A 19,806-nucleotide genomic window follows, 5' to 3' on the forward strand; every position below is an offset into this window, starting at 1 on the left:
GTTTGTGTTATTAGCCTGGAGATGGCAGGAACGTTCTCAGGGTACATCACTCTTCAAGGTGGTCTTCTGGAGCTTCGGTCGTCTCTGGTGAGTTTGGACGTCCAGTTCTCCGCTCCCAGACCCCAACCGGGACCTGGTAGAGAGTTCAGAACGAGAACCCATCCCACGGAGACCAGCAGGAGCCTCCGGCTGCAGTTTGGACCTTTGGGTTCCGTGAGCAGAACTCTGGATCCAAACGGAAGGAGATCCGAACAATCCACCCTACAGAGCTGTAATTCCCAACACGTGTGTGGGTCAACATTCTCAGTGATTCCTTGTAACACATTACTGCATTAAATCATCTCCGAACACCGCCTCAGCTGACTTTTATTTTGAAATATGATCCAGAAGGTTTGACCAGAGCTGGTGTTTTATTTTGAAATGTGAACCAGAGGGTTTTGCCAGAGCTGATGTTTTATTTTGAAATATGATCCAGAAGGTTTGACCAGAGCTGGTGTTTTATTTTGAAATAGGAACCAGAGGGTTTTGCCAGAGCTGGTGTTTTATTTTGAAATAGACCAGAGCTGGTGTTTTATTTTGAAATAGGAACCAGAGGGTTTTGCCAGAGCTGGTGTTTTATTTTGAAATAGGAACCAGAGGGTTTTGCCAGAGCTGGTGTTTTATTTTGAAATAGGAACCAGAATGTTTGACCAGAGCTGGTGTTTTATTTTGAAATAGGAACCAGAGTGTTTGACCAGAGCTGGTGTTTTATTTTGAAATATGATCCAGAAGGTTTGACCAGAGCTGGTGTTTTATTTTGAAATAGGAACCAGAGGGTTTTGCCAGAGCTGGTGTTTTATTTTGAAATAGACCAGAGCTGGTGTTTAATTTTGAAATAGGAACCAGAGGGTTTTGCCAGAGCTGGTGTTTTATTTTGAAATAGGAACCAGAGGGTTTTGCCAGAGCTGGTGTTTTTTTTTGAAATAGGAACCAGAAGGTTTGACCAGAGCTGGTGTTTTATTTTGAAATAGGAACCAGAGTGTTTGACCAGAGCTGGTGTTTTATTTTGAAATAGGAACCAGAGTGTTTTGCCAGAGGTGTGCCGTGTGAGCGTTGATTGTGACGATGCTGATGAACGCAGACGACAAGCAGATTTATTCTGTTGCCAGGAACAGCTTTGTCCTCGATGGGGACCATTTCTACAAACACCCGTGATAAATGTCCCCATAGAGAACAACCAGGTGAAGTAGCCTGGCCACACCCCCTCTGGAGCTCGACAGCTCAGGTAGACCTCCCAGGTTACTGTGGTAACCCTAATGGGTCTCTGGCAGCAGGTTTAACATTTCTTAATGAGAATTAATGTTGTTCCCGTTGCATCGACGTCCTCCAGCATTTATCTTTAGGTCCTCTCTCCTGTGATGCTTTGGGTTGGGTTGAGAAGACTTTGGTGTCTTTAGTGTCGCTGTGGGACTCGTGGAGGTGACCTGTGGTTTCAAGGATCAAAGCAGCTTCTCGAGCCAGCATCCACATCTGAAAGTGAAGATTTCTGCAGGAAGCTGGCTCTGACCGGAGTCTGGGTAATGGATCATCACAGGTTAAACTTCATCTTGATGTGGTTTACGGAAAGTTACATGCGACTAAGGTCAAAGGTCACAGCTAACAGAGGTCGTCACGTAGCATCAGTGGAGAAGGTCAGATCTCAGCAGCAGGACCAGATCAGGATGGGTTTGGTCCTCCTCACAGTTTATTCAACACCCTCTGTTTGCTGAAGTTCCTGCTCTGATGTTTATTTCTGGTGTTGGGAGGGGGAAGGGGGGCGAGTCTGTCGTCCTCCTCCTGTAATCCGTCTCTCTGACCTCCTCACATGCTGAATTATAATGAAACATTTCAAAGATGAGTGTGGAGCTCACACACTCACACACACACACACACTGAGGGATGTCAGATGATTGCATCATGCATTTCAGTGTGTAATAATGGTGTGTGTGTGTGTGAGCGGGAGGAAGCAGGCATTAAAATGAACAATATGTTTTCTTGCTTGTGTGAAAATTTTCTGCCACAAGATGGAAGCTGTGTGTGTGTGTGTGTGTGTGTGTGTGTGTGTGCGTGGGCTTGTCATCTCTGTAATGGTGTTGCTATCTGACAGAGAGAAAGACAGAGGAGCTGGTTGTCCCTGACGACGGCACGCAGTGTTGCCAGGCAACAGCGCTAACAATGGCCCACCACCAGTGCTCTAGAATGCAGGCGGGCCCTGACAAGAGGTGCCGCCCCGCTTTCATCCCATCAGCCCTGACATGAACGATGGATCCTTATCTTAGTGCCCAGATCCAGCTGGAAGACCTGCTTACCATTACTGTAATCCCAAAAGGTCCAGATGAAGGCAACAGGACTTCTTTGGTTTCGTGAAGACGTTTCGCTTCTCATCCGAGGAGCTTTGTCATTTCTGACTGGAACATGGGCGCGTCAATATTACCATGACCTGGATGACCGAGAACCTTCACCAGCATATTTTACCATCACTGGTTTAAGGGTAATTCCCCACATCTTACTGGTTTTATGGTAAACAATAGCGTCTGGCAAAGATGCTGACAAAGAGCCTTTATGATAAGCAGCGTATATAGCAACAGTGTTCCCTCGCCCAGACGCGGATCACCACGGCCCCTACGCAGCCAGGTCTGCAGTTGAGGCACGTTGGTGAGCGCATGGCAGCCAGGCTTTCGCCCAAAGAGGAGATATGGGTCCCCCTTCCCATGTGCTCTCCACTCAGGGGATGGGCCAGTGGGGGTCGGGTACGTTGTGTGTTGGGTGGCAGCCAAAAGCTGGAACCTTGCCAGTCTGATCCTCGGCTACAGAAGCTAGCTTGAGAGATTCCAGCTAGATATAGTCAGACTAACCTCGATGCAAGAATAGGCCTCCAGAAAACAGTTTAATCGAAAGGGATTGGACTTTCTATGACTCTGCAGATGACCCACTGGGAGGCGCCAAGCAGAGGTGGGCATACTTGTTGTCCCCCATCTTAGTGCCTGTATGATGGGGTTTACCCTGGTGGACAAGATGGTAGCCTCCCTCAGCCTACATGTGGGGGTGTTTCTGCTTATGTACCACATTGCAGATCAGACCATTCCCTGTTTCTGCTGTCTCTGGAGGGGGAGCTGGAGAGCGCTCCTTCAGATGAATCCATCATTCTCCTGTGGTAATTCATTACTCACATGGGCAACAACAGTGAGACCTGGAGAGGTGTGAAAAACGCCCCTCCCGATAGCAATCTGAGCAGTGTTTTGTTATTGGACTTCTGTGCTTATCTGGGACTGTCCATAATGAGCACCTTTATGGAACATGGTGCTCATGATGGACAGTCCCAGATGAGCACCATGTTCCATAAAGGTGTCCGTGTGTGCTCAGGGCACCAGGATATCTTAGGCCGCAGCTCAATGATCGACTTTGCTGTTGTCTCATCTGATCTGCGTGTTTTGGACACTCGGGAGAAGAGAGGGGCAGAGCTGTCAACTTACTACTATCTGGGGGTGAATTAACTTCAATGGTTGGGGAGGGTGCCAGTCATCTCTGACAGAATTTTGAACATTGAGTTCGAGTGGGCCTTGTTCCATTATCAAGGTGGCTGACCGGAGCTGTGGCCGCAGGGTCATTGGTGCCTGTTGTGCCGGCAACCCTCGAACTTGCTGATGGACACCGGCAGTTAGAAATGCTGTCAAACTGAAGAAAGAATCCTATTGGGTCTTTTTTGCCAGTGGGACTCAAGGCAGCTGAAAGGTACCGACAGTCCAAGCAGAATGTGGCTCGAGTAGTCGTAAAGGCAAAACCGCAGCTTTTGCTAGAGTGGTTCACAGCTGAGTGTGAAGCAGCTGGGATGAGAATTAGCTCGGCTTAATGAGAGACCAAGGTCTTGAATGGAAACAGCGAAGAATGCCCTCTCCAGGTCGGGGACGAGATCCTGCCTCTCTTGATTGGTGAATCTACATTCCAACCCTCATCTATGGCCACAAACTTGGGTAGAGCCCAAAAGAATGAGATTGCGGATACAAGCAGGCAAAATGAGTTTTCTATGCTGAATGTCTGGGCTCTTCCTAAGAGATAGAGTGGAAAGCTTGGTAATCCAGGAGGGGCTCGGAGCCAGTTTAAATGGCTTGAGCATCTCATTAGGATGCCTCTTGGACGCCTCCCTGGTGAGGGTTTTTGGGCACATTCAACCGGGAGGAGACACAAAGGAAGACCCACCACCACTTCACAACGCCCCGTGTAGAGGTCAGCAGCACACCGTCCCCACATAAACAGTGTTGGTGGCACACTGCTTTCCCCTCCTCATGCCCCGGATGGTGGACCAGAATATCCTCAAAGTCATACGGAGGTCTTGCTCCATGGTCTCACCAAACTCCTCCCACGCCTGTGTTTTTGCCTCTGTGACCACCCGAGTCACATTCTGATTGGCCTGCTGGTATCCATCAGCTGCTTCTGGAGTCTCACATGCCAAAAAGACCTGATAGGACTCGATGGTATGCCTAACCATCAGTGTCCTCCAGTGGGTTTGGGGAAAGCCACCACGACAGAAGATGATACCCTGCAGCCGCAGATCCAGTTGGCTGCCTCGACAATGGAAGCACGAAAACATGGCCTACTCGGACCTCGCCACCTCCGGAACATTTTCTGTCGGAGGTAGGAATTGAAACTTCTTCTGAAAGGAGACTTCGCCAGACGTTCCCAACAGAGCCTCATATTACGTTTGGTCCGGCCAGGTCTGACCAGCATCAAAGGCAACTCACCACCAGGTGACAACTCCGCTCCTCTCTTCACCACTTCACTTCAAACAAACAAGCAAACAATTATTTGAAATAAATTTACATTTATTGCTGCTTTGTCTAAAAGTTTCAGAGCATCAACTAATCATCCTAAAACGAACTACTTTCATTAGAAAAAAACATATTTTCAGGAAAGACACTTGAGCATTTACTCCCGCAGCAATGTCCTGTGGGTAATACACTTCATGGGTGAAGTGCGGCTCAAGGGTGCGAAAGGGGCGTGATCAACTTCCGCACTTGAGAATCAGGGCAGCCTACGCACTCGTACCTCAGCATCATGCAATTGAAGGGCACAAGTGTGGAAGTGCGAGTAGTGGGATTGGGCCTACATTATGTGGTTCCTGTTGAACTCTAGGTCATGCGGTTCCTGTAGATCTGTGGATAATGGCCTTCTTCGAGATGAGATGGTTTCTTACAGTTTGTGCAGGAATTCTCTGGTTATGCAAACCGATTGTTGCTACAGCTGTCCAGGTGGCTGGTCTCAGGCGATCCTGGAGGTCAAAATGGTGGATGTGAAGGTCTTGGATTGGTGTGGTCACACGTGAGCTGTGGTTGTGAGGCCAGATGGCTGTACTGCCAAATTCTCTGACACACCTTTGGAGACAGCTCATGGTAGAGAAATTAACGTTCATTTCAAGGGCAACAGCTCTGGTAGACATTCCTGCAGTTAGCATGCCAACTGCACGCTCCCTCAAAGGTAGCAACATCCGTAGCAATGGTCTGTTTGATCAGACTGCACGTTTCAGGGTATCCTTTTATTGTGGGCAGTCTAAGGCACACCTGTACAGTATTCACGTTAGGGGTTGTATCAACTAGTCGACTTCACTGCTGTAGTAACTTTTTATGCCTTTCATCGACTAGTCGCTGTCACGTGATAATGACTGACAAGATGCAGTCCTAGGAAATGACAGCAGGTGACAAACCCCTGCGGGTTGGGAGCCGACGCGCTGTGCCAGAGCGACACCCGCCGTAAAAACGGACATTTGACCCAATTGTGATCTTTACTCTCTTGCAATTTAACCTTCCCCTCACCCCCATCCTAATCTTAACCAGCGTGCGCATGCAAAGCTCTGATCGTTGACGTGCTCCAGACATCTGCGTCCTGAGCACGGCCACAGTAACATCAAATTAGGTGCCGCCACTCCAAAAACAAATTTAACACGAGATCGTTTATGTCGGCTCATTTCCTTTTATGTTTTCTGTCTTTTATTTGTGCCTGATGTTTTACTGCTGTGGAGCGGAGCACATCACCTGTTTTGTCCTCCGGTGACGCACTAGTGCGGCTGGCGCACAGCGCCAACCCGGCTGTTTTTGCGGCCGGTAGATCTTTTAGAACTGCAGTTCAAAGGTAACTCATAAGGTGAATATATATGAAGCCAGGTAGCAGTTTCTCTTTAGGACTGAGAGGAGATGCAGGAAGATAATAAACAGGCAGGTCAGAAAAATAGTCAAATAAAAACAAGTTAGTTTTTGTACCTGGTGGTTGCAACAAACAGACACCATTGAAGGTAATCAGAAGTGAGGAACAGAAAATGAAATAATTATTTTAATGTTTAGAGCAGCAGGAACTCTGAGAGGCTGCAGGCGCATCAGTGAGTTTGCGGCCGCTGCACAGGGGGAGGGGGGGGAGGGCCCCCCCCACCCCCGAAAAAAAAAGCTTGGTCACCCATCGTCAGTTTTAGCTTCAGGTGTATGACGTCATCAACGACTAGTCGAAGTCGTTCATTACATGACGGTCGACTTTAAAAAAAAAATGAAGTCATGCAGCCCCTAATTCCTGCTGTCTAATCAGCCCCCTGATGTGCCGCACCTGTGAGGTGTGATGGATTATGTCGGTAAAGGAAAAGTGCTCACTAACACACATGTAGACAGATTTCAGGGTCATGGGTGTTTTGTGCATGTAGAAAAAGTTTCAGATGTTTGAGCTCAGCTCCTGAAAAATGGGGATGAAAACAAAAATGTTGCTCTTAGTTTAGTTTAATATTCTGAGAAACTGAGTTTGGGATTTCCGTTAGTGGTCGGTTATAAATAATCATCATTTAAATAAACTTTGTCCAGATATTCTGGGTTTAAGACCGGCATGCGTGTTCTCCTAAGGAGCTTTTAGTCACTTGGAAACAAGAGACTGGATCCCAACAAAAATCATATTAATGACACACCCCAGCACCCCCCCCCCCCCCCACTGATCTCCCCCAGACTGTGTTCAACAGCCATTTAATCGCACCCTGATAGGCTTAATGAGTGCAGCAGAGCCTCTTCTCTGCCTCCGCCGCTCCCACGAGACTCATTATCTCTCTTCCTCTCCTCCCTCTGGGGGGGGGGGGGGGGGGCTGACCAGGATGGAGAATGTTCTCCTTGCTCCCCCTGGTGGTGAAAAGCACAAACACCAGAGATTTGCTCGTTTTTCTGTAGACCAGTTTCATCTGGTTTCTGTTACAGGTGGCTCAGTTTCATGTCCAGCCTGGGGTCAAAGGTCAGGACTCAGCTGGAGTTAGACACTTAACCCTAACCCTGATCCCAGAGTTGCTGCATGGCCTGAAGCAGGTCATGGGACCGTGTTCCAGCAGCAGGTCAGAACCAGAACCAGACTCCAGACCAGAACCTGACCTGAACTTAGCTCTGATGAGAAAAGGAGCGGGCCAGAGCTCCTCCAGAACCCTGAAGAGGGTTCTATTTAGGAAGACCCGGTTTGGACAGAATCAAAACCAACTTATGACTTTTGGGCCAAACCTTTATTCAGAGGATGTTTCAGCATGGGACCCATCTAGATGTCCCCACAAGGCCCAAGCCAGAGAGATGGAAAGAAGAAGACACCTTAGAAGAGCGGATCAGAACCAATCCGGTAACGGAGTAAAAATCAGGAGGGGGGGGGGGGGGGGGGGGTACACGATCAACACCAGAACCAGTTTGATGCCAGACCAACACACGTATAAAAATACTGAAATGACAAGGAAACCCAACAATAACTCGACCCAGGTCAGGACCAGAACCAAGCTGGGATCGGACCCAGCCAGAGGGTGGCGCTGTTCATCTGAGTTCTGACGCTCCTGTAGGATCGGAGGTGGGGGGGTGTCTGGAGAAGGAGCTGAAGAGACAGTTGGGGGCGGGGTCAGCTAGATGATTGTGGGCAGAGCTCTGGCGGCGGTGGTTCTGAGGTTCTGACTCCAGGTCGGACTTGAAGTGGACATCAGCCTGCAGGGGAGACGAGGGTAAGGCCTTGTGGTTTAACAAGTCCTCCGGTGAAGACAAGATTTCTGCTGTCCTTTTGTCCATTTGTCCTCCAGACACCGAGGAGGAGGACATGGGGTCAAAGGGCAGTCTGGGACCTGCAGGAGACACCCACTCAGTTCCCCCCGGCCCTGCTTCTGCAGCACAGCGGGAACGAGCCGGGCTCCTGGTTCTGGCACCTCCAGGAGTAGAGTCCATGGACCGAGAGGGAGTCACAGGACAATAGTCAACAGGTGGAGGACTGGTCCCACTGGAGACACCAGACTCTCTGGGAGGAGTGGGGGAGGAGCACAAAGAGTCAGAGGAAGGTCTGAGAGACGAGGAGTCAGAGGGAGGTCTGTGGGACGAGGAGTCAGAGGGAGGTCTTAGAGACGAGGAGTCCGAGGGAGGTCTGAGGGATGAGGAGTCAGAGGGAGGTCTGAGGGATGAGGAGTCAGAGGGAGGTCTGAGAGACGAGGAGTCAGAGGGAGGTCTGAGAGACGAGGACTCAGAGGGAGGTCTGTGGGGCGAGGAGTCAGAGGGAGGTCTGTGGGGTGAGGAGTCAGAGGGAGGTCTGTGGGACGAGGAGTCAGAGGGAGGTCTGAGAGACGAGGAGTCAGAGGGAGGTCTGTGGGACGAGGAGTCAGAGGGAGGTCTGAGAGACGAGGAGTCAGAGGGAGGTCTGTGGGACGAGGAGTCAGAGGGAGGTCTGTGGGACGAGGACTCAGAGGGAGGTCTGTGGGACGAGGAGTCAGAGGGAGGTCTGAGGGATGAGTCAGAAGGAGGTCTGTGGGACGAGGAGTCGGAGGGAGGTCTGTGGGACGAGGAGTCAGAGGGAGGTCTGTGGGACGAGGAGTCAGAGGGAGGTCTGTGGGGCGAGGAGCCAGAGGGAGGTCTGAGGGACGAGGAGTCAGAGGGAGGTCTGTGGGACGAGGAGTCAGAGGGAGGTCTGTGGGACGAGGACTCAGAGGGAGGTCTGTGGGACGAGGAGTCAGAGGAAGGTCTGTGGGGCGAGGAGTCAGAGGGAGGTCTGTGGGACGAGGAGTCAGAGGGAGGTCTGTGGGACGAGGAGTCAGAGGGAGGTCTGTGGGACGAGGACTCAGAGGGAGGTCTGTGGGACGAGGAGTCAGAGGAAGGTCTGTGGGGCGAGGAGTCAGAGGGAGGTCTGTGGGACGAGGAGTCAGAGGGAGGTCTGTGGGACGAGGAGTCAGAGGGAGGTCTGAGGGACGAGGAGTCAGAGGGAGGTCTGTGGGATGAGGAGTCAGAGGGAGGTCTGTGGGACGAGGAGCCAGAGGGAGGTCTGAGGGACGAGGAGTCAGAGGGAGGTCTGTGGGACGAGGAGTCAGAGGGAGGTCTGTGGGACGAGGAGTCAGAGGGAGGTCTGAGAGACGAGGAGTCAGAGGGAGGTCTGTGGGACGAGGAGTCAGAGGGAGGTCTGTGGGACGAGGAGTCAGAGGGAGGTCTGTGGGACGAGGAGTCAGAGGGAGGTCTGTGGGACGAGGAGTCAGAGAGAGGTCTGTGGGACGAGGAGTCAGAGGAAGGTCTGTGGGGCGAGGAGTCAGAAGGAGGTCTTAGGGAAGAAGGAGGAGTTCTAGAGGAGCGGTCTCCTCTCAGTGACAACAGGTGGGTCTTCAGCGTGTCGATGGAGGGGATGGCACTGAGGAGGACTGGCTGAAGGTCTCTGGGAAATGAGGAGGACTGCTGAGGACCACCAGTGTCTTTGTGTCTCAGCGGCGGAGGAGATGTTCCGCTGTAGGACTTGACGGGACTGGTCCGTCTGCAGAGAGGAGGGGCATTTGAACCGTCCTTCAGCCGCTCCAGAGGAGGCAGCAGGGGGACGGAGAACTTAAACTCCTGACTGAGATGTGAAGTATGGTTAGACATCGGCCAAATGGGTCCCTTTCGATTCTGGAAGAAGTCGCGGTCCTGGCTGTCCCGAGACGTCCTTGTTTGGACTTCGGCTAAGAACTCAGAGTTCAGGTCCAGGTTCCGCCTGGCTGCTGAGATCTGGTCCAGGTCACTGAGGATGGTCCGGAGCAAGTGTCCATCAGACGGAGACGCTCTGCGTAGCTCCGGAGAATCCCGAATGGTCCTCCTAACAACTGCTGGCTCTTCTCTGGAGGACTTCCTGTTAGCCGTCCCGGTTAGCCTGCTAGCTTGTTTATCAGTGAGTTCCACCGGCGAGTCCTCATCCTCCAGGTTTTCCACGTCCACGTCGCTCTCGTCACTGTTGATGTGGATTTGTCCTGTCGCAGATGGGCCTGCCGCACCTACGTCGGACCTGTCGGACCCTCGGTCCAAAATCTCTGCAGGAAGTTCCCCCAGTTCTGGGTCCAATGCTCCACTCACCCCAGCTGAGGGCACTGGCGGGAGAGGAGGCAGGTCGGAGAAGTCGATGGTCTGCTGGCTGCTGAGAGGGCTGCTGCTGCCACTGTGGGTCTTCTTACCAACGTCCTCATGGCTGCTGTCACTGTCCAGGGTGATGATGACTGGGGGACTGAGACAAGAGACAGAGACATCACGATCAGACACAGCTGATCTAAAACAGTTCAACAGGTCTGACCATAAAATACCTTCTGGGGCATTTACACGTGGGTCATCTACGGTGGTGGAGTGTGTTTTCAGCCCTGGTAAAGTTGCGGAGCGTTTCGAGCTGAATCGACCCAACGCGCCCACCCATGACTGGTTGGCCAGCTGAGGTTACATCACTTCTACCTACTGCTAGAAGCCTCTGACGGGCACAGGTAGAATCAGCCAGTAGTGGCTTTTCGCACGTGCTGTTCAGTGGCGATGTAGATGGTGTGTGATGAACATCTTCTCTGATTGCACCTGATTGAGAAAAGATTTCTAGGCTACAAGTGTCACACTCTAGTCAGCTAATGAATCCAAAACATCTGCACAGGGTTCCTGAGCCTTTAGATGGTCTCTCAGTCTAAGCTGACATAAACGGACTCTTGCACCGTATTCTCTTTTTTACTGTTTCACATGCAGATCAGCTTTACCAACGTTTCTATTAAACAGGATTCGGGATGAACCAGGATCAGACTCACCGTGTTTCTCAATGCCAAGGAACCTTGCCTTTATGTCTTGGCCCCGCCCCGGTTGCCTAGGAGATACGTCATCAGGAGCTGCCAAGACGTGTTCCAATGTTCATGTTCTACCGAGGCGTCTGCTCTCCGCTTGTTAGCCGTTTAGCTAGCTGACCAAGGATACACGGGAGGTGTCTTGTAGCCTAGCCTTGGTCAACTAATTTAAAATGTTTTATTTTAGATCCAAAGAAGTTATCTATGGTCGGTTAGTTGCTTAAGTTGCAGCTTCGGTGGCTAGCGGGTAGTAACTCACTTATATATTAAACAGTAAAAGGCTCGTTATATATTGATATTGAAACTAATACGTATAAAATATAACGTTATCTCCGTTGTGGAAGCCGTGGTCACGTGATGCAAGTCTGTTCCATTTAACTGTTTTCTCTGACCAAGGAAGGACCGTGTCCTTGTAAGCAAGGCGCATGGCCTCGCAAGGCTAGGCACCTCGACATTGAGAAACACCGTCAGTCCGGCATCAGGACATACTCGGGTTGGATCGTCTCATTCCTGGACCTGAAAAAGCTTTTTCGTTTGCTTCCTGGAGAGTGCAGACGCTTTTTTTCCTTGTTGTGGAACTTCTCTGGATTTCTACTGAAAACTACATCTTTTATTAAAACTATGGATTTGGCCGGCTGGTCTACGAATGAAGCTGATGTAATTATTTCCACCTTAAGAACGGAGAAGTGCGCGACCTCGTTTTCAGATGGAACACACCTAGTTGGGACACCTTTTGGATTCCTGCAAGGAGTGGAATATCACGTGTCTTTCTCTGCTTTCCGTGGTGGAATTTAGAAAACGTAAGGATTTTTGGGTTTTGATCATCGGATTTCTGCTGATCGGAGTGGGTGGTAATCTGGTATTTTGGACATTATGGAGCTGTTGGAGGTGATCGGATGCTTTTTCTGGGCTCAGAAGGAGTTTCTGCAGTGCTTTAAACACTCTGACTCAGACCTGGCTGCAGTTCATGTAGTGGCCCATGAAATGAATTGAATCATGGAGAAAGTTACTGAACGGTACGAAGGGAAATGGACTCCATTACCGTAGCTGTTTGGACGATCTTGAGACCAGGACAGACTGAAGATGTCGGGAAAACAGAACTGCGCCTGTTTGGTTGCGGTTTCCGTCCAGCCCATTTTAGATGCAAATGGTAAATGGCCTGTATTTGATATAGCGCCTTCTAGAGTCCTGGAACCCCCCAAGGCGCTTTACAACACAATCAGTCATTCACCCATTCACACACACATTCACACACTGGTGGGGATGAACTACAATGTAGCCACAGCTGCCCTGGGGCGCACTGACAGAGGTGAGGCTGCCGAGCACTGGCGCCACCGGTCCCTCCGACCACCACCAGCAGGCAACGTGGGTTAAGTGTCTTGCCCAAGGACACAACGACAGCGGCAGACTGACTGGGGCTCGAACCTGCAACCTTCCGATTGGTGTGTCGAAAGCAACACACCAATCTAGTTGTTTCATTAGATTGTGCGTTCCTGATAGAAAACCACATACACACACCCTGTATGATTGGATGGAAACTTGTGACCAAAAGAAGATTAAAGTTGGATAAAAGACTTCACGTACCCGTTTCTCTGACCGGAAACACTGATGACTCATCCATGTTGAAACTCGAACCAGTACTAACAAGTTAATGAGAGAGACGATTCTACAGAAGGCCTGTCCAAAAACAATCCTTATCAGAGTCTGGTGCCAAATTTTCCTTCCCCAATCCTGGCTGGAACCCTTTGGCTCGAGAGACCACAAAACCTTCAAGGACTCCTTGCACTGTCCATCGAAGCTCCTCAACACCACTGATCAATTGGGATTGTATGAATGCAGCCAAGAACAGGATATCCCGGACAAGAACCTTCTTCAGAGTGGTCAGGACCTCAGACTGGACCAAAGGTTTACCCTCCAACATGACAACGACCATGAGCACTCAGCTAAAGTAACAAAGGAGTGGCTTCACCGCAACTCTGCGACTCTTCTTGAACGGCCCAGCCAGAGCCCCGACTTAGACCCAACTGAGCATCTCTGGAGACCTAAAGATGGCTCCACCAACGTTCAACATCCAACCTGACAGAACTGGAGAGGACCACAAATCCAGGTGTAAGAAACTTGTTGCATCGTCACCAAGAAGACTAGTGGCTGTGAGCTCAAAAGGGTCTGAAAACTTCAGAACACGTGAAAATTCGGGTTTTCTTTTTAATAAATCTGCATGAACTCCTAAAGTTCTGTGTTTTTCTGCCAGTAGGAGGTGTTGTGTGTAGGAAAGAAAGACAGCTACCTTTTATGTAGCGCGCCTCAAGATAAAAATCACGAGGCGCTTCTTCAAAAACCCAAATAATGTTTAATAAGAAAAAGAAAAATTACAGTTAAAAAAAGTAGATTTAAATTTGTGAGGAAGGGAAAGAGGGAAACGTGTGGATTCCAGGAAAGGTGGAACAGGTAGGGAGAGCAGAACAAGGAGAGGGAGGTGAAGGTCCCACCAAAGCCTGAACAGGTGCGTTTAAAGGAGACCACTGAGTCCACTGATCTCAGGCTCAGGGGGAGAGAGGTCCAGAGTCTGGGGGCCACAGCAGCAGATGATCTGTCACCTTTGACCTTTAGCCTGGTGCTGCACAACCAGTAGGCTTTGGTCACTGGACCTCAGGGACCTGCTGGGGGTGTAGGGACTAAGAAGATCACCAATGTAAGATGGTGCTTGTCCATGTAAGGCCCTACAGACCAGAACCAGGATCTTGGAATGAACCCTGAAGTTGACTGGCAGCCAGTGAAGCTGGAGGAGAAGCGGGGTGATGTGGGTGTGTTTGGAGGACTTGGTCAGAAGCCGAGCACAGGCGTTCTGAACCACCTGTAGACGGTTCAGGGAGGTTCTGCTCATTAATGAGGAACACATGTATTTAACTGATTTTAGTCAATTGGTGCAATTTAATAACAAGTGAAACACTGAAGAGGGTCTGAATACTTTCTGTACCAGTGATGGGAATTACGGCTCTTTTTAGAGAGCCGGCTCTCTCGGCTCCTCAAGACAGCTCCCAGTGACGAGCCTGCTCTTACCGCTCTGTACCCACTCCACTCTACTCTCTAGTGTCACGTACTTATTACTTCTACTTGGTTAGCTACTCAGTGTTACCATAAACTTTGTGGTACTTTACACAAACTTAGTGTCCCATGTGTTCTTGTTTATTACAGACGCCATTCCCACTGCGGTGAGACTGCAACGCCACAGTCTTCCACTTATTTACCGAGACTCGCCAACCTCAAAGCAACATCCAGTATGTGTACTTGTGCAGCACCGGAGGTACGTTAGTACCTGAAGATGTTTGTTGTTCTAACTGCTGAAGGCTACAACGCCAGCTCACTGCCCGTGTGTACTAGTACTCTCGTTGCTCTACTTCCTGCTCTGCTGTAACGAGTGAATTCCTCACTGTGGGAATAACAACATATTCCACTTCTTCTGCTTCTCTAGTTCGTCATTTCTTGCTAGCCTTACTTTCTTGGTGTTAGTTCTGCTGCTTTAGCTTTGGCCACCTTACCCTGTTGGTTTACTCCATCAGCCGCTAACCCAGACCAAGTAAATCCTGTCAGTTATCGCTGTGTGATGTCATCATGTACGATGTTGCTCCTCTCCACCGCCAGGATTAAAGCCATGGAAAACACACTGCGGTGCTTCTGGAGCGACGCTGGGAGTGAGTAAGCCGCTAAGTCACGCATAAGCTACATATTTATAAAACAGCATCGCTGCAGGACTTTTATTTTGAAAATTACGGGGGTTTTACACTGAAACCGTGCGTGGTTTCCTGTCTAGCCCCGTGTCAACTGTGGAAATTGACGTGTTCCAGAAGCGGCTTGCAGCAAATCTAGAACCCGATGCTATCGCTAGCTTCTGGGACGCGTCTGAAAAGGCCGGCGGCGTCGCGCCTGGTTTGTGACACTCCCGCGCCGCTGCTGCTTCCTGCGTGCCGTAGGCTTTAGCCTTCTTACCTTAAAGTCCGTGTGACTCGTTACAAACGTGCCATAGTTCTCTAGTGACTAGTGGGTTAGGGTCAGTAGCTCAGCTGAAGCAGCGGAGGCGTCCGACAGAAGAGCAGGCGCGTCTCTGCTCGTCGCCCCCTGCTGGCGACTTTTAGAACTGATGAGTGACCGAGCCCACACAGGAAGTCCGTTTGTGACCCGGACCAGAACCGGCCCCTTTACCTGCTGTGACGAGTCCTGCGATGGCGTTTGCGATGGCGCCGGTGGGCAGGAGACCTGCTGGTTCTGGAGGCGATGGTGCCCTCGTAGATGATCTCCACACTGGGACTCCGGTCTTCTCTGGACCTCCTCCTGCTGTGGGGGTGGGGACATGTAAGACCGGGGGGGTCAACTTAAGAGATTTGGCTCCAACCAGCTGAGGAACGTCACGGGTACGGAAAGCTGCTGTATCATTTATTTAAACAGCTTCCTCTGATCCTCTAGAGGCTGGAGGACCACACCTGAGACGTCCTAAAGACGTGATCACTGATACAAGCCAGTCAGCCCTGGCTCACACCCCCAGAGGTCAGAGGTCATACAGTTTTGTGTACAACAGCTTATTTTATGTGAGGCTTTTATTTTGTTAAGTCTAACAGGAAGTGCTGTTCTCACCTCTGCTCTCCAAGGCCACTGCTCTCCTGGAGGACCTTCCTGGGTTTCTCCGTCCTCCTCCTCCTCCTCCGGTCCCTGCGGCCCCCGTTGGGCCTCCAGGACGGGTCCTTGGTGCTGCTGTCCAGGTGCCGGCTCTTGTACTTCCTCTTCCCGCCGGGCTTGTCTGCGTGGTGGGGGCGCTCGCTGGGGGAGCGGGTGGGTGTGGGTGGAATCCGTGGGGGCGACAGGCAGAAGGGGGAGGAGTTGGAGGAGATGGATGGGGAGGAGATGGGGGACGTGAGGGGGGAGATCTGATGGAAGTCGGAGCTGGAGTCCAGCGGGCTGGGAGGCAGCGGCGAGCAGGAATTGGCGCTGGAGTCGTACGGCGAGGGGGAGCGGCGCATCATGGGGGGGTAAATGGAGCGGTTGGGGTTGGCTAGCGTACCGCTCCTCCGAGGCTCCTCCGAGCTCCTGTCCCTTCCTCTCCTCCTCCTCCTCCTCTGTCCATCCTCGGTGCTCTGCTGCCCAGGCACCACGGAGCACACCGACTTCCTGCTTCCCACAGAGCTTCCTGACCACGACCGGGAACGCCGCCTCCTCGTCTCGCTCTGCCTCGCCTCCTCCACTCTGTGGGCACCAGATGTAGAAGGAGGGACTACTGGTTGGTAAGATGAAGAAGGAGCAGGGGAGAGGGGAGGAGCCTTCTCAGCAGTCACCTCCTCCTTCCCTCCCTCCTCCACTTCGGAGTCGGAGGAGAGCTGAACCAGCTCAGGAGTCCGCTCGGCCATCGGCTTCTTGTATCCGACAATCAGGCACTCCTCCTCCCGTTCTCCGTCTTCTCCTCCTGCACTGGCTGCCTCTGGGGGGGCGGGGCTTGATGATGGAGGTGGAGCAAGAGAACTCGACGGTTCTGCGATGGAGTAGGACGGTCCTGGCGTTTCGTCATCCCAGACCGACAGGCTGAGGGAGCTTCCCGTCTGGTTGAAGTCAGTGGGAGTGCTCCTCCCTACCACCTCTGGTCTTTCTCCCCTCACCTCCTCCTCCTCCTCCGAGATGGCAATGACGGAGCTGCCGTCGGAGGAGCTGCTCAGCTCGCCCAGCTCCGTGGTGGTGGGCGGAGGCTCGTACACCGCCTGCAGGTCGTAAGCGTCCATGCTGAGCGGCGAGCGGGCGAAGCTCGCCAGCTCGTGCAGGAAGTGCTCGGTGCGCGCCAGCAGGAACGGCCGCAGGTCCTCCTCCAGGGCGGGGGGGCTCTCTAGGCCGTGGCGTGCCAGCCGCGCCACGATGATCCTCTGGACGATGTCCACCAAGGAGCCGTGGGAGCCGTACAGCACCTTCAGCTCTCGCTGCAGCCAGGGGCGGAGTCTGTTCAGGTGGGCGGGGTTCTGACGAAAGTTCTCCGCTGTGATGTCACACTGCGGCCCATGGTTACCGTTGGCTCCGGCGACACCACGGACCCGGATGCCGCATCGATACAACATGCGGCGGAAGGCCAGGGCCTCCCTCTCCCTCAGCTGACGGATGGCTCCGCCCTCTCGTTGCAGCCGCTGCCTCGCCACCAGCCGGCTAATCAGGCGCCGCGAGGCCCGGTCGCTGGGATCCAGAGGCGCGGCCGTACCTTGGAAACCGGTCAGCTGGTTAAATATAATCCCGCCCTCTGCAGAGTCAGCTCCGCCCCCCCTCCCCTCGCCGTCTCCTGCAACAGCATCCGACACAGAGAGATGGTGAGAGAGAGGAGGAGAGAAAGAAAGAGGAGGATGATCCAGGTAGAACTCCCACAGCCCCGCCCGCTCCTCCACTCCTCTGCCTCTCGCTCCCCTCTGCCTCCTGCGCCTCCTCGTGGTCGTCCCACCCCCGTCGGCCGCACGATGGCGCCTCAGCATCAGTCTCATGTGGTGATCGCTCCTCGCGGCCGACGCCATCGCTGCCACCATGGCTACGGTGGCGGCCACGCTGCTGTTGGTGGGCGGCGGCTGCAGCGTGTACTCCTTGAAGTCGTCCTCGGCGCGGACCGAGTGCAGGATGGAGGCGAAGGGCTGCTTGCAGAGCGGACACTCGGCCTTGTTGTGGGACCACTCCTGGATGCAGGGGAAGCAGAAGCGGTGCAGGCAGTGGTCCAGGTATGCCAGGTTGTTGAAGCGATCCAGGCAGATGGGGCACTTGGAGTCGGGAGACGTCTCCTCGGCGGCTAGCACGGCTCGAGCGGAGCCCGACGAGGTGCCCGGAGGCGAGGAGGAGGCAGCAGCGGTGGATAACGACGATGCTTTGTTGCTGGTTTTCCTCCTGCTGCTGGTCCTGGTGCTCTCTCTGCTCCTCTCAGGGTTTACGTCTGAGGGGCCGTCACCTGCGGAAGCCTCTGCTGCTGCGTTGTCACGGCGACGCACGCGCAGCTTCATCCTCAGAGGAGCGGTCACCTGCGCAAAAATAACAACAAACATCAACATCATAGCCAAAGCAGCACAGGTGATCCTCCAAAACGTGTGAAACGTCATCGTTTGACTTTAGAGGAGAACCGAGCCTTCTGGTGCCTGGCCCCAGGTGACCCCAAACGTCATCACTCGGCTACAGAGCAACAACAGGAAGAAGGTTCCAGACTTGCAGCCTGAGCTCTAGAAACCAAAACGATCATGCACTACTAAACTTTACCCCAAGGTTCTCCGTTTCCTCCTGCTAAGTCTGACCCGGAACTGTTTGTTTCATCCCGCCCTGGAGGTTTCTGGGGTTTAGCTAGCTTAAACGCCGATCAGAGCTAGCATTAAGCTAGCTGCTACCAGCAGACACGCTCACCCTGACCCAGACATGTCCGCCCTCAGACACCAGCCACCCGCGGTTAGCTTACACACGAGTCTGCCTTTAAATCAACAACTTTCTGCCTCTATGATTACACGTTAGCATGCTAACACCGTTAGCTTCCCGCACCTCCGCTGAACAATCACCGGGTCGCTCCTCCGCCGCGTTCTTCCTCTTCCTCCGGGACGAGCTCCGCACCGGGAGAGGCATCTTCCGTTGCTGCCGACCCGGTTCTCCCCGGTCCGACACTCTGATCCGTTTAGAACCGGGATACCGATAGAAGGAAACACATTAAAGTCTACCGTTGTCCGAACCGAAGCGCTCACTCAGCTGGAGTGAGTACAACCACAGGCCGCGGTGCATGACGGGAAAGACAGCCGCTGCAGAGAGATCGTCTGTGAGCGGAGAGGGCTCACTCAACCGAATATTACACTGGCTACGGGTTCAATAAAACAAAATAAAATAAAATAAAATAGAGATTTACAGCTGATAATGCATTTATTCCTTTATATGGTTCACAAGTGGCCTGTTGGTCCTTCCAAGTGGCTCCAGCGTGTGTTAAACTAGATATAAAACTCAGGTTTTCAGGTTCGTCTTGTAATGACTGCATTCAGTGTCCACAGGCTGATGACACTAAAGGTAAATGTAATATTTATCAATCTAGTTACATCTTCTTTAAATTATTTCCCACAATTATCTACACGTCATTAAAAAATCCAAACTGTTTGCAGTTGATTTCCAACATTTTGCAAATCTCTTAAAGTATAAAGTAATCAGGAATCTTGGCGTGACCTTTGACCCAGCTCTCACCCTGGATTCTCATGTCAGTTCTCTTGTTGGCTCTTCCTTCTTCCATCTCAGGAACGTTGCTAAGCTGAGTCCCATTCTGTCCCGCTCTGAACTTGAGAAGTTCTCCACTCCTTCATCTCCTCACGCTTAGACTACTGTAACTCTCTTTTCACGTGTCTGAGCAGAACCTCCCTGAACCGTCTACAGGTGGTTCAGAACGCCTGTGCTCGGCTTCTGACCAAGTACTCCAAACACACCCACATCACCCCGCTTTTCCTCCAGCTTCACTGGCTGCCAGTCAACTTCAGGGTTCATTTCTAGATCCTGGTTCTGGTCTGTAGGGCCTTACATGGACAAGCACCATCTTACATGGGTGATCTTCTCAGTCCCTACACCCCCAGCAGGTCCCTGAGGTCCAGTGATCAAAGCCTACTGGTTGTGCAGCACCAGGCTAAAGACCAAAGGTGACAGATCATCTGCTGCTGTGGCCCCCCAGACTCTGGACCTCTCTCCCCCTGAGCCTGAGGTCAGTGGAC

At 52.1% G+C, this 19,806-nt stretch overlaps 2 protein-coding genes across 2 annotated transcripts in view; one reads left to right on the plus strand and one right to left on the minus strand.

The window, feature by feature from the left end:
- Positions 1-354, plus strand: part of LOC107396735 (CXXC-type zinc finger protein 5) — a 6,692-nt gene extending 6,338 nt beyond the window's left edge. The window contains exon 4 of the mRNA XM_015976565.3: positions 1-354. This exon is cut by the window's left edge and continues 541 nt beyond it. The gene's annotated coding sequence lies outside the window, so the exon portion shown is untranslated.
- A 7,149-nt stretch (positions 355-7,503) lies between these two features.
- LOC107396728 (serine/arginine repetitive matrix protein 2) lies at positions 7,504-18,857 on the minus strand. The gene is made up of 4 exons (XM_070548400.1): positions 18,611-18,857; positions 15,713-18,105; positions 15,284-15,415; positions 7,504-10,497 (listed from the first exon to the last, which is right to left on the minus strand). Exons 1-4 carry the CDS (start codon positions 18,689-18,691, stop codon positions 7,821-7,823), a joined length of 5,283 nt encoding a protein of 1,760 aa, XP_070404501.1. The 5' UTR covers positions 18,692-18,857; the 3' UTR covers positions 7,504-7,820.
- Positions 18,858-19,806: the final 949 nt, after the last annotated feature.

The sequence above is a fragment of the Nothobranchius furzeri genome, chromosome 2, assembly GCF_043380555.1.
Source record: "Nothobranchius furzeri strain GRZ-AD chromosome 2, NfurGRZ-RIMD1, whole genome shotgun sequence".
Classification (NCBI taxonomy): domain Eukaryota; kingdom Metazoa; phylum Chordata; class Actinopteri; order Cyprinodontiformes; family Nothobranchiidae; genus Nothobranchius; species Nothobranchius furzeri.

Bases quoted from the DNA above. Each gene is read 5' to 3' on its own strand.
- LOC107396728 (XM_070548400.1), bottom strand. From the start codon at position 18,691: ATGCCTCTCCCGGTGCGGAGCTCGTCCCGGAGGAAGAGGAAGAACGCG. The intron at 18,106-18,610 runs GTGCGGGAAGCT...ATTTTTGCGCAG, and splicing joins CCGGTGATTGTTCAGCGGAG to GTGACCGCTCCTCTGAGGAT. The intron at 15,416-15,712 runs GTGAGAACAGCA...CCACCCCCACAG, and splicing joins AGTGGCCTTGGAGAGCAGAG to CAGGAGGAGGTCCAGAGAAG.